General features: G+C 35.8%; 1 protein-coding gene and 1 pseudogene across 4 annotated transcripts in view; both read left to right on the top strand.

Moving 5' to 3' along the window:
- Positions 1–3,824: 3,824 nt before the first annotated feature.
- Positions 3,825–5,957, top strand: LOC144560805 (uncharacterized; annotated as a pseudogene).
- Positions 5,958–12,498: 6,541 nt separating this feature from the next.
- LOC144560466 (uncharacterized) overlaps positions 12,499–14,753 on the top strand; it is a 28,914-nt gene continuing 26,659 nt past the window's right edge. Inside the window, exon 1 of one of the 4 annotated variants that reach the window (XM_078309670.1) lies at positions 12,499–13,859. In XM_078309670.1, the coding sequence (XP_078165796.1) occupies positions 12,523–13,859 (1,337 nt within the window). In that variant the 5' untranslated portion in view covers positions 12,499–12,522. Of the gene's footprint in view, positions 14,323–14,753 lie in introns of all 4 variants that reach the window. The other 3 variants (XM_078309669.1, XM_078309668.1, XM_078309667.1) reach the window with 3 other exon arrangements.

Genomic DNA, 14,753 nt, shown 5'->3' with positions numbered 1-14,753 from the left:
TTTTTGTAAAGCACTCTCTATAGAGGACTTCATGTAAAAAAAAAAGTCCTTTTTTTTGCATTAAAAATCTCACCTTTTGAAATTCAAATCATTCAATGCAACTCTCTGAACGTGATATACATATTAAATTTTGTTGGAAATCATATTGTATATGTTTTTTTATTAGAATTTCTTTTTACTAATATTAGAGAGATCAGAAAACCATATTACGCATAAGGTAAGAAATAAGATAAAATCTTAGAGTTTGCTCAAATAGACCGTTATAGTTACAAAATCATTTATTTGTAGTATAAGCATATCAGGAAACACCACATCCCCTAGAGATTAATAATTAGTAATACAACTTGTCATTTGATAGCCTGGGTGTGGGTATAGCAACCAAAGGGACAACCAGCTTTGTTATAGTCCCATATTTCTCTGATAAATTGACCTCCTTCCCTTCTGGGAGCTTCCAATCAAATGAATGCACCATTGTGGCTAGCAAATGACATGTCGTTCGCTCAGCCATAACAACACCTGCACAAATTCTCCGTCCATATCCAAATGGTAGGTAGTCAAATTCTTTCCCAGTAAAATCCCTCTTGAATTCCTCTTGTAAAAATCTCTCTAGCTTGAACTCCAATGGATCCCTTTGAATTGCCCATGCATTCACAAAAACCCTAGTACCTTATGGTATGAGGTAACCATCAATTGTGCAAGAGGAGTTGGGACAGCGTGGAAGGAGGAGTGGAAGTACAGGGTGGAGGCGAAGAGTTTCTTTAATGACACAAGAGAGGAATGAGAGTTGTGGTAAGCGGGATTCATGCATCAATTTGTCTTTTCTTATGGCTTGGATAATTTTTTCTTGTTGTTTTTGGAGTATGTTGGGCTTTTTTATAATCTCAGCCATGGCATTATCAACAGTGGATGATGTGGATTCTGTTCCTGCCAAAATCATTTCCTATTACACAAGGTTGTTAATTCTTAGAATCTTCCTAGAATTTATTTAAATAATTAATAAAGTGTTTTAGGACTTTAAACGTATTTGGAATTCCATACTAATTTTCTTATATTACTAGTGTTGTACTAATTTATGGTATTATTCTAAAGAGTTAGGCTGGGGTGCTATGGATAGCATAGTGGCCTCCCGTGCTACGGCTCAATATTCAAGTTTTCAAAATCCAAACAGTCGATCCGAACCGTTCATCTTATTCTCCATATTAATATCTGCTTGGAGACCAAATTTTATAATTTTCTGAATTTTTTTACTATTTATTAAGCCACTTTGAAAATCGCTAATCCAACGGTTTTACTGTTTTGTGCAGCCACCGTTGGATCAACAATTTTGTAAAATACTTAATAAATAGTAAAAAAATTCAGAAAAATGTAAAATTTGGTCTCCAAGCAGATATTAATATGGAGAATAAGATGAACGGTTCGGATCGACCATTTGGATTTTGAAAACTCAAATATTGAGCCGTAGCATAGAGGCCTCTATGCTATCCATAGCACCCCAGCCTAACTCTATTCTAAATGGATTAATTCCGCAAACACTTTTCTGACCATGAAAATCGAAGTACTTGTGGAACAAATTTGCTAATTCCATTTTCAACCTTCAAGAAGGAATAAAAAATGTTGTATAAGATTAGTGACAATGCATATCATGAGCAAAGCCTTAACAGGACTTTTCGCGAGAGAAAAAATGCATTTATAACGGGACTTTGTCACGAATAGAAAAAACACGTTTATTACGGTACTCCGTCGCGAAGAGTCACTTTTTATCCTCCCGAAAAGTGCCTGTCTTTTGTAATTATTACGTACACTTTTAAATGATTGAATTCAGAAATAGACATATTAATAAAAATAGTTAGAGTTAGATAGATAAATAACTAAATTTCAAATTTAGATGGAAAAATATCTATATCATAAATATATTTATGATGTGTATAGATCTAAATTTCTCAAAAAAGAGAAAATTAGACTGCCGGTGTCAGCATAACTTGACGTCTAACATTTTTTCTTTCTTTTGATCAAACCTTTTAGCATGAATGAGACAACCGCAGGCGTGCCATAGAGATTCAATTTATCTCTTGGAAAAAGACAAATTTATAAGAGGATTTTGGAATATGTATTGGCCCACGATTGACAAACCACCCCGGGAACAATTTTAAGACAAATGGATTCAGATTATTTTATGAGTGAGTCTATGGTACTATGCATATCACAGGTTGATTTGTAATACTGTTCAGTATTTTTGTTTTTAAAATTTTAACAGTCGATTTGAATTGTTCAACATATTTTTTATATGGATATGTACTTGTATACCGAATTTTATATTTTTAGAATTTTTTTATTATTTTTTAAGATAAGTAGAAAATCACTTGATCTGAAAATTTTGGATCATAAAAAACAGTGATTTTCTATCTATTTTTAAAAATAGTAAAAAAATTCTAAAAAATATAAAATTCAGTCTACAAATACATATTCATATGAAAAATATGTTGAACAGTGCAGATCGACTTTTAGAATTTTGAAAAAAAAAATATTGAACAGTATCACCGACCAAATCGTACTATGCATGTTACCATAAACTCACTCTTATTTTATTTTATTTTATTAGCAACTGTTTTTGTGTTGGCGAGGCCTGATTTTCATAGCCCAAACACGGCCCATAAAACTAAACTGCAACTATAAAATCACTTCCTCAGCCGCCATTCCTCTAAAACATATCTACAAATAAATAACGGAGGGCATGCAATGATGCAGCTAATCTGGTGTTCTCTTGCCCTAATCTGGTGTCGCCGCAGCAAAAACCTTCAATAACAGTGTTTTTTGCACCTAGGTGTTTGTTAAAATGCCTCTCATGAGATGTGCTCCTAATTCAAGTCTGATGTCACCAGGGCTGCAATGACCTTCAATAACAGTGTTGTAAGTGATCAGGGATGTGCACCTAATTCAAGTCTTTATCATTTACAACACTGTTATTAAAGATCAGGGCTGCAAACTGCAAAGACCTTGGATAATAAAAGTGTTATCCGTATCTAAGGTGTTTGTTAAAATGCCTCTGACGGTATGTGCTCTTAATTGATGGTCTCTGCATCCATGGTGACACACATAGTGCTTTGAGGATGTTTGACGACATGGCTGCTAATGGCGTTGTTCCAGATGTGCTTACCGACAACATTCTCATTCATTTCATCAAACATCCTCAGAGCACTATTCATAGTCTGTGTAGACAGGGTAACATTCATAGTGCTCTTAGGATGTTTGATGAAATGCTTGCGAATGGTGTTTCTCGAGATATCTATACCTACAAGTCTCATTCTTGGATTTTGTTTATTCAATAGTTTGGTTCTCTAATGTATGATTTTATTTTTCTCTTGTTATTTTTGTTGTGGTCAGCACAGCTCTTGAAATCTATCCAAGGCATTTGGTTTGTGAATTGGTAATTGGTTAATTCAAGGAGGCATTTGGATATTCCTGGTTAAAAATGTTGATTGAAAGATTTTGAATTTCTGGTACGGACCAAAAGGGAGACCAGTCATGGTTTATTTTATGATGGTCAGAAGGTGTTTGATGGTATTTTTTTTTTTCCATTTTTGCAAATTCATTTAAAAAAACAAAAAAGTCATGAGGGATAATCTGTAAACCTTGAATTTGATACCATGATGACTAACCATGTATGTAGTGTGATACCATGATGACTAACCATATATGTAATGTGGTACGATTTTTTTTTTGTTAACAAATTAATTATTTGTCAATATTCAGATTGGTACTTGTCATAGGATGAAATTTGTCTTACCTACTACAAAGCCACTGTGAATTGCTTCTTTAAAAATTAAATTACTGCCATTGAACAAGTCACATGCTTCCATTTCCCCTGCCACAACCAGGATAAGGCATCACCACCTTCTCTTTTGTCTCTTATAGTTATCGGATCACATCCATTTGTCCATGACCTGTCCGAATTGCCCGAGCTGGATGACCTCTTCTTACCTCATACTAGAGGCACAGAATCTGGCTTCCCAGCTTTTTGGGGCCCGCAACACTTGGTTTCTCATGAATGGAAGCACCTGTGGGGTCCATGCAGCTATAATGGCTACATGTAACCCAGGTATCACACCTGTCAGCCACGTCTGGTATGGTGCTGACTGGCGCAGTACCAAAATATATCATGCCAGTTTATAACTTTGATTGGGATATTGCTGGTGGGGTCAGTGCATCAGAGGTACAAAGGGCAGTACAAGAAGTAGAGAGAGATGGACATAGTAAAGTAGGAGCTGCTTTAGTGACCACTCCTACATATCCTGGCATCTGTAGTAATTTGGAATAAATTGTGAGTATATGCCACAGTTTGGGTATCTCAGTAATTGCTGATGATGCTCACGGGGCCCACTTTCGGTTTAACAAGGCTTTTCCAAGATCAGCTTTAGAACAAGGTGTTTATGTAGCAGTGCAATCCATACACAAGGTGCTTTCTTCCTTGACCCAATCTTTGATGCTACATTTATCAGGTGATTTAGTTGATCCGGGTCAGGTTAGCAGATGTCTTCAATTGCTTCAAAGCTCAAGCCCCAGTTATCTCTTTCTTGCCTCTTAAGATGCTTCTAGGGCTCAGTTAGGTCATGACACAAAAATATTTGACCAAACCTTGGATTTGGCCTTCAAGAAATACTGGGTATTGCTCTACTGGATTTATCTAGTTTTGGTTTAAATTTCTACGAAATGGATCCTTTGCATATAACTGTTGGGACCTCACGTCTTTGGTTATCGGGTCATGTTTCTGACAATATATAATATGAATACTATAAGATAGTTTCAGAAATTGTTGGAACCTGGCCTTTGACCTTTGCTTTTAACCTAGGGACCCGACATGGATCTAGAGAGGCTTATTCTAGGGTTAAAGCATTTGTCAGATAAATTCTTTCATGAAAACTCTTAAGATAATATGTAATGAAAGAGATGGTTCATTTGAACCATTTGAGAGTAGTCAAATGGAATTGACTCCTAGAGATGGATTCTTTACTAAGAAGAAGAGTGAGCATAGAAGATAGCATTGGTAAGACATGTGGTGAATTAATTTGCACATATCCACCTGGTATTCCATTGCTTATTCCAGGTGAGGTCATAACATAGGATGCCATAACCTACTTGTTGGATGCTCCGAAGCAAGGTGCAACGGTAAGTGGTGCAGCTGATAAGTCAATTTCTTCTATAATTGTGTGTGATTAGTGAATTATACACCAAAATTTGCGGCATATAAATTTTGCAAGATATTGGATATGTCAGCAGAAATTATGAGAAACTTCTTGATTGATTGGTGTTGCACAATTTAGTAGTTTGTTTTGTAAGTAAGATATTGTTCAATTAACGCTAAAAATAACACTTATTTTTTTACTGATTTGGCTATTTTCTCTTGCAAGAACAGATTGAAACATGTTACAGTACCAGTAACTTCAGTAAGATAAAAAAAAGGGAAAAAAAATAAACATTTGCGAATTCAATAACTTGCAAATGTAAAAAAGCACAACAACTTGCAAAGGCTACTTCTATGATGATTAATTTGGTTTCTGATGCTATGTTTTATCTTTTAGGACAAGTAGCTTTTTACTGATTCATCCTCAATCTTGAACATATAATAGGTCAACAATGGTGAAGAACAGTGTTTTCAGCTGTCCCTCAGCTGTTGGATGCAGATCCAACGTCTGTGGTCTTTGTGGTGATTTTTACCAGCACATGATTCAAGGATTCAATTTATCCCTGGCTGCTCTGTATAGTGTGCCTTCATTTGTGTGGTTCGGTTCGTGCTCTGCCACTGCAAGGGCTTGATCTATACAGTTCCCATTAGATTCATGTGCTTTTTCTCACTGCAAATGAGTTACTTCTGTCAAGTTTAAATGTTGGTTTGGTGTATTCTGATAGACTGGTTTGATGCTTTTGTGATGCTTTGATTGTATTCTGATAGGTCCGGTTTTCAGTATTAACAATTTCTATACGTTGTACAGGATTTTTTTTATTTTAATACAGATTGTTGATGAGAACTTTTCTGAACTAAATGTTTTATTATTCAATTTAAATGTAACATTTTATTTGTTGTTTTGTTTTTATTTCAATTAAATATTTGATTTCATTATTCAATTTAAATGTTTGATTTATTGTTTGATTTTATTCAGTATTAATTAATCTTAATTTCAATCGTATGGTCTAGATATTAATTTAACTCTTGACAACTAATTATGATCTTCAATCACGACCATTCTTTCAAGATCTGATGGACTTAAAAAGATCAACGAGCGAACACAATTAACACATGAAAAAAATGGTTAATTTCTCGTGTACCCTTCAAGAGTTGTTTAATTTCTTATTTACTCTTTACTATTAGTTATATCTCACATCTCTCAAGTCTTATTTTTTTTTTCTATTTACCCTTTGAATTAATAACCCACAATTAAATATTTCTAATTTATTTGTTTCCCATTGTACCCTTATTTTTTTTCTTTGATTTAAATTTTGCAAAGAAAAGAGTGCTATACCTCAAAGAAGAAATAGGTCCAAACCGGGTCGCTTATTTCTTTCTCTTTGATTTAAATTTGCTTCATAACTGTACTAACTTTTTTCCTTTACTGTTCCCTACTTTCTTTACACTGTTTCAGCCATTTGAAGAGCAAAGTTATGTTTGGTGAAAAATTGCACGCCAGTTAATGGTCATGTTTTAGCATCGCATCTTGTTTTGTGATTATTTGTTTGAAATAATATTTTTATTTATAAATTGAGAGAAATGAGAAATCTAGATTTTGGTTTTGTCAAACTTGTATTTATTTTTCTCTCTGTACTGCGTTGATAGGTTAAATTGATTCCTCTGATTGAGACCGGTCTTCAAGAGTCACAATCAAATATGTTTAATGCATTGTTGCAAGATTTATGTGCAAGTTTTGAATTTAAATTGCAACTGGTCTTCTTGCAACTGGCACAAAAATCTCTCATCAAAACTTCAACTCAAGAGTCATGAGGATGAACAACAATAATGCTCTTTGTAAAATTCAAATAAAAAAGAAAGAATATCAATATAATGAAAAATAAATAAATTAGATAATATTTAATTGTGAATTATTAATTCAAAGAGTAAATAGAAGAGAAAAATAAAAATAAAAATTAAGAAATATGTGAGATAAAACTAAAAATAGTGAAATAAATAAGAAATTCAACAACTCTTCAAAAATACACGAAAAATTAACCAAAAAAAAACAACCACAGTATTGCATTGACACAACACAAGATACATATTTGATATTCCAACCGCATCGACTCTTCTCTCTCTTGTAACTGCAACTTAACCCCAATTTTTCTATTTTTTCTTTATTGAACAACCGATGCAGTTGGAATATTTCGGATCTTAGATCCGATAATATCCCCATCCTCCAGCCTCTTCCCTCTTTTTATGTTAGGCACTTGGGCTTCACTTCCTACTTCCTACTATAACCAGAGGCGGAACCAAGGGGGTGAGAGGGGGGGCCAGGCACCCCCCATAAAATTAGGATGTTCCTTATATATATAGTCTAAGCGCACATTTTCATATGATTTTTTACAGATGCATACCGATTGGCACCTCCCAAATTCAAATCATAAGTTGTTCTTTCGTCTTTCGGCAATTCGCCCCCCCCCCTAAATTCAAATCCTGAATCTGCCCCTGACTGTAACAATCTCTTCCTGCGAAGAACATTGAACATTAAACCATCACATTTAACATGGCCAACTCAGCCAAACCTTTGGCTCGTCACCTGGAGAGATTGGTACAACATCGTCTTCAAGCTGGAGAGAACCTCCAGCTGCCCGAGGCCGTGTCTCTCTTCCATCGCCTGCTCGCTCCACAAAATCACCCACCTTCCATTTTTACCATCAATAGACTTCTTGCCTCCATTGCTAAAACAAAGAATTCCAGCCGCTACTCAACCGTACTCAACCTCTTTAATAGCTTGAAACATACCAGAGATAGAGGCGTCTCTCCCAATATCCATACCTTCGGCCTCGTCATAGATTGTTGCCGCCGCATGGGTCGAGCAGATCTCGCTTTCTGTCTACTTGGTCAGTCTTTGAGAGAAGGATGTGGTGTTAATACCATCATGTTCGGCTCCCTCATCAAGGGACTTTGTGTATCGAAACAGATTGGGCTTGCAGCTAAGGTGTTTGCTAAAATGCCTCTTATGGGATGCACTCCTAGTGTGATCGCATACAACACTTTAATTGAAGGGCTTTGCAGCACTGGTGACACCAGACTTGGGCTTGAGTTGTGTCATCGGATGGCAAGAGAAGGAGGTAGTTGCAAACCTAATGTTATTACTTACAACACCCTAGTCCGTGGCTTTTGTAAAGAGGGTGACATTGCCATGGCAGTAGAGATCTTTAAAGAGATGGCTGCTCAAGAAGTGTGGCCCAACGTGATCACTTGTAACATTCTCATTGATGGTCTATGCAAAAATGGAGATGTTATTACAGCACAGCAGGTGTTTGAAGAAATGCCTGCTTGTAGACTTGTACCCAATTTGCATACCTACAGCAGTCTTATTCATGGTATTTGCAGCCAGGGTGACACTGATAGCTGTTTGAGAATGTTTGATGACATGGCTGCTAAAGGCGTTGTTCCAGATGTGATCACCTACAACATTCTCATTCATAGTCTGTGTAGTCAGTGTAACATGACTAGTGCTCTCAGAATGTTTGATGAAATGGTTGCAAAAGGAGTTGTTCCTAGTGTTTCTACCTACAATAGTATCATTTTTGGATTTTGTGGGCTCGGTGATATCAACACTGCTTTTGAAATATATGACAAATTAGTCGGCTCGGGGCTTCAAGCAGATGGGTTCACATATAATACCCTAATAGATGGTTGTTGCAAAGAGGGGGCCTTCTTGCGTGCTTCGGAGCTTCTTCAGGAGATGAGAGATAGAGGGGTGATGCCAAATGTTGTCACATACAGTTCTATTATCCATGGGATTTCTGCTGTTGGTGACTGGAACCGTGCCATTGGGGTATTCCGCGATATGGTAAATCAAGGCATTTCACCTGATGTAGTGACTTTCAATCCGTTAATAGATTCCTTATGCAAGCAAAGATTAACTTGTGAAGCAGAGAAGCTGGTCGGTTTTATGGAAGAAAGAGGGGTGAAACCTGATGTAATCACCTATACAACACTGTTGCAGGGTTATGTGCTTGAGGGCCATCTCAATGAAGCAGCAGTTTTATTGGAAAGGATGGCCTTAAAAGGCATTGAGCCAGACCAACACAGTTATTGTATATTAATCAACGGTTATTGTAAAAATGACAGAACGAGTGAGGCTCTACATCTGGCTGAGACGATGATGAAGCAAGGCCTTAAGCCTAACCATGTCACCTTTGACATACTTCTAAATGCAGTGAGCAATCATGAGAGTCCGGATGAAATGAAGAAACTTATCTCTGAGATGAGAGATGGAAGAAATAACGAAGATGAAAACCAATAGCCATCAATAATTTTAATTGTTTTAGGTGTTGATTATGGTGAATTTGGTGTGCAAGTGCGAAAGTGCTTAGTGATCCCCCTACATTTGTGGGACAACATGTGTGCTGATGTATATTAAAAAAAAAAATGTATTAGTTCAAAAGTTTAATTCTCTAATGTATGATTTTATTTTTCTCTTGTTAAAATTTGTTTTGGTCAGCAGTGGTCTTGAATTCTTTGCAAGATATTTTGTTTGTCAATCAGTAATTGGTTAATTCAAGGAGGCATTTGGAGATTGCCTTGGTTAACTTAGTGCATGATGCACCAAAAATAACTTACATTAAAATTGTATCTGTCCTTATCTCAAATATTAGGGGTACTCTTGGAAATAAGCAGCTCTATTGGGTCAATTCCACTTCTCGCTGTACTTTGTTAAGGTATTAATCTCCAATTTTTTAAAATTTAAGAAACCATTGCTTTGGTCCAGGTTAAAGAATAAATCAATGTTTATTTTGAAGTGCACAAGGGATTGCATAATGAATTTGTCAAAGACCTTGATTTTTGTTGGAATGCATTGTAATTCATAGCTCAGTCTTAATTCTATGTGTAATTTACATAGTAGGTTCTTAAGAGTATCTCCAAGCTAGGGGTGTTCATTGGGTCCGGTTTAATCGGTTTTGAACCAAACCGAATTAATTTGGATCAAACAGTTTGATTTTTTCGGTTTAACGGTTCGGTTTGTTTTTTAAAACTGAATTATAACTTCGGTTCAATTCGGTTTGGAATTTTCAAAACCGAAATAACCGAACAGACCGAACTTTTATATATTATGAATTTGATCCGGACCGTTCCGGTTTATTTCTTAATACCCCGGTTTATTCCTTAATTAATTACTTTAAATATTTCGGTTTATTTCTTAATATCCCGATTTATTTCTTAATATACTTCGGTTTATTATAAATCAATTGCTTTAAATAAAAAATTAATATATTTCGGTTTGAACCGAACAAACCAAACAAACCGAACAAACCAAAATAAAACTTTGGTTCGGTTCGTTTCGGTTGCAATGCTAAATCGGTTTGGTTCGGTTCGGTTCTATTTTTAAAACCGAATTATAAATTTGGTTTTCTTAGTTCGGTACGGTTGAAACCGAACCGAACCGATGAACACCCCTACTCCAAGCAAAATACAACTACTAAGATCTTCTATTGTAGCAGTACAATACCAGTAAGTTGTTTTTTGTACTTTTATCTTTGTCATTGTTAATTTGAACTTTGTACACATATAGCCTAATTTATAATTCTCTACAGTAGTAATAAAGTTCCAGTATTTAGTAGCCTAATTCATGCTTTTCTAATCTTGACTTATTTGTAAATGTTTACAAGGTCTTATTTGTAAAATTTGCAGCTGACAACACACAACATTTGAGCAGTCCAGTACTGGTTTGAACTAAATTCAAATTTTTGAGCAGTCCAATACTTGAGCTCATTTTTGTTAATTATACTTTGTGTTATTCAAGTCATTGAAAATTTCATTTTGTCCGAATTAGATTCAAATGAAATACTTGTCATTTGAAATAAATTACCATAGTTGTCACCAATTGTGAGTCTACCAGTATTTCCTATCATTTTGTGTGTATGCTTGTTTGCATCTTGTTTGGTAATTAGCTGATGATTGAAAAGTTCTCTTTCTAAATCATTTTCTTCGACTCTATCAAAATGTTATAATGTGCGGGTTGTTTTTAACAAATGTGCATTTGAGCCACTAATAATTTGTGTTAGTACTGTTAAGATTTGTGAGTACTAACACAAATTTAAAAGTTTGTTGATTCTTATTCGGTTGGAATTTTATATAGAGATTTTTTTTGTAAAGTAGCATTTCAAAATTTACATTGAAAAAAAATAAAAACTAAAAGAGACTACATTTTTAATTTTTCAATATGTTACTTTTGATTTATTTTCCAAACACAATTTTTCCTCAAATAATGATCAAATCTTTTTGAATATAATGTGCAATTTAAATGACGTTTGATATGGATATCAATTGAATGTCTTGAATCTTGATATTAATTTGATTCTACAATTAATTCTGATGTTTAATCACGACCTTTCCTTGTAGATCTGACGTTCTGAAAGAGATTAAAGCGCAAACAAAATAAACACATGTACCCAGAACGCATGACATATTTGAACGAATTCTCATCCCCTCAGGTTACCTGAGTGAGTACAATTAAATCAGACAGCCCAAGATTGCAATTTTTAACTTAGCACGAATCTCAAAACACAAATAATACTGCTCCCTCCAGGTATCTGACTCAAGCAAATTGAAACGGACGGCTCAGATTTTCTCAGGCGGTACCTATTCGAGATAACGCAGGGGGCTAGTATTATTTGTGCTTTGGGATTCGTGCGAAGTTAAAAGAATGATCGTTTCAATTGTCAACCTCTTCATTACTCGTGCGAAGAAATTGAATAGCACACCATTACAGTTGAACTTCATGATGTCATTCATATAAACCAATATAATATTATGCATAAACGAGACAACTGCCGATTCGTTTTCCAGGATAGAAAATTGTTAATAATATGCATATTGACCAAGTGCTCTGATATGACTAAAAAAGTTTTTTTTTTTTTTTTTGTTGTTGTTCGGTTAGAAATTTTTTAAGACAAAAAAAAATAGCATTTAAAATTTAAATTATTAAAAGTTTAAGTTAAAAGATACTAATAAATTGTTTAATTTTCAATTCTCAGGTGTTAATTTTTGTGTTGTAGCGCACTGATATACAACCCATGTGGTAATAATACGAAAACAAGCACTGGCACAATTAAGGTATATGAAGTTCTCACTGGTGTGCGATTCATGTGGTATTAAAGTTTTATAATTTGTCTAGGCTTTTCAATATAGATATTCCAATCTCATGGGCTTTTGTCTTGTAACTGTAACTAGGCCCAAATTAACCCATCTCTCCAATGTGGTTGGAGTTGGAATGCTTCCGATCTAAAGATCCGAAGCAGCTTCGCACTAAACCATCACATCACATTTAACTTGGGATTTATTTATTCATGGCCAAGGCTGCCAAACCTTTCATTCCTCACCTGGAGACAATGGTACAACAACGCATTCAATCTGGAGAGAGCCTTCAGCTATCAGAGGCTGTGTCTCTCTTCCATCGCCTCCTCTCCCCACAAAATCACTCGCCATCCATTGTTACCATCAACAAACTTCTTCTCTCAATTTCTAAAACTAAGCACTCCAGCCGCTACTTAACCGTACTCAACCTATTTAACCACTTGAAGCGTACCAGAGATGGAGGCGTCTCTCCCACCATACATACCTTTGGCCTTGTCATAGATTGCTGTCGTCGCATGGGTCGACCAGATCTCGGATTCTGTGTGCTTGGCCTGTCATTGAGAGAAGGATGTGGTGTTAATACAATCATGTTCGGCTCCCTGATCAAGGTATTCTGTGGATTGAAACAGATTGGGCTTGCAGTTAAGGTGTTTGCTAAAATGTCTCTCATGGGTTGCACTCCAAATTTAATCATTTACAGCACGCTTATTGAAGGGCTTTGCAGCATTGGTGAAACCAGACTTGGGCTTGACTTGTGTCGTAAGATGGCAGGTGAAGAAGGTGATTGCAAACCTGATGTTATTACTTATAACAGTATAATTCATGGCTTTTGCAAAGAGGGTGAAATTGATATGGCAGTAGAGGTCTTTAAGGAGATGGCTGCTCAAAAAGTGTGGCCCAACGTGATCACTTGTACCATTCTCATTGATGGCCTGTGCAAAAATGGTGATGTTATCACAGCACGGAAGGTGTTTGAAGAAATGCCTACTTGTGGACTTGTTCCGAATTTGCGTACCTACAGCAGTCTTATTCATGGTCTCTGCAGCCAGGGTGACACAGATAGCGGTTTGAGGATGTTTGATGACATGGCTGCTAAAGGTGTTGTACCAGGTGTGATCACGTACAACATTCTCATTCATAGTCTGTGTAGCCAGGGTAACACTCATAGTGCTCTCAGAATGTTTGATGAAATGGTTGCGAAAGAAGTTGCTCCCGATGTCTATACCTACAATGGTCTCATTCTTGGATTTTGTGGAGTTGGTGATATCAACAAGGCTTTTGAAATATATGACAAATTAGTTGGCTCTGGGCTACAAGCAGATGAGATCACGTATAATACCTTAATAGATTGTTGTTGCAAAAAGGGGGCCTTCTTGCATGCTTTGGAGCTTCTTGAGGAGATGAGGGAGAGAGGGGTGATGCCAAATGTTGTCACATACAGTTCTATTATCCATGGGATTTCTGCTGTTGGTGACTGGAACCGTGCCATTGGGGTATTCCGCGATATGGTAAATCAAGGCATTTCACCTGATGTAGTGACTTTCAATCCGTTAATAGATTCCTTATGCAAGCAAAGATTAACTTATGAAGCAGAGAAGCTGGTCGGTTCTATGGAAGAAAGAGGGGTGAAACCTGATGTAATCACTTACACAACACTGTTGCAGGGTTATGTGCTAGAGGGAAATATCAATGAAGCAGAAGTTTTATTAAAAAAGATGGCTATAAAAGGCATTAAGCCCAACCAACATAGTTACAGTATCTTAATCAATGGCTATTGTAAAAATGACAGAATGAGTGAGGCTCTACATTTGGCCAAGAAGATGATGAAGCAAGGCCTTAAGCCTGATGATGTCACGTTTCACATTCTTCTAAATGCAGTTAGCAATCATGAGAGTCCGGATAAAATGAAGAAACTTATTTCTGAAATGAGAGATGTTAGAAAAGATGAAGATGAAAACCAATAGCTATTAATAATCTTAATTGTTGTAAGTGTTGATTATGGTGAAAGTGTAGTCACACCCTACTCTTGTAGGACAATTTGTGCTGATGTATATTAAAAAAAAATAGTATTAGTTCAAAAGTTTAGTTCTCTAATGTATGATTTACTATTCTCTTGCTTCTTTTTTTTTGTGTGGTATTGATCAGCACAGGCCTTGAATTCTAAGCAAGACAATTGGTTTGTGAATTGGTAATTGGTTAATTTAAGAAGGCATTTGGAGATTGCCTTGGTTAACTCAGATGCTATATTCATATGGTCCATGATGCACCAAACATAACTTAAAATAAAAATGTATCCGTCCTTATCTCAAATATTAGTGGTTGTTTGGCAACTGAAATTTAGAATGGCGTAGCAGAATAGTTGCTATTCTAGTTAATCTCGTGCCAAATGTCAAATAGCAGTATGGAATAACCTCTTGATTAGCATCTTCCACTATTCCATCAA

Source organism: Carex rostrata, chromosome 10 (genome assembly GCF_964058835.1).
Source record: "Carex rostrata chromosome 10, lpCarRost1.2, whole genome shotgun sequence".
Classification (NCBI taxonomy): Eukaryota; Viridiplantae; Streptophyta; class Magnoliopsida; order Poales; family Cyperaceae; genus Carex; species Carex rostrata.
Note: the sequence above shows the minus strand (reverse complement) of the source record. Positions and strands in the feature narration are given on the sequence as shown.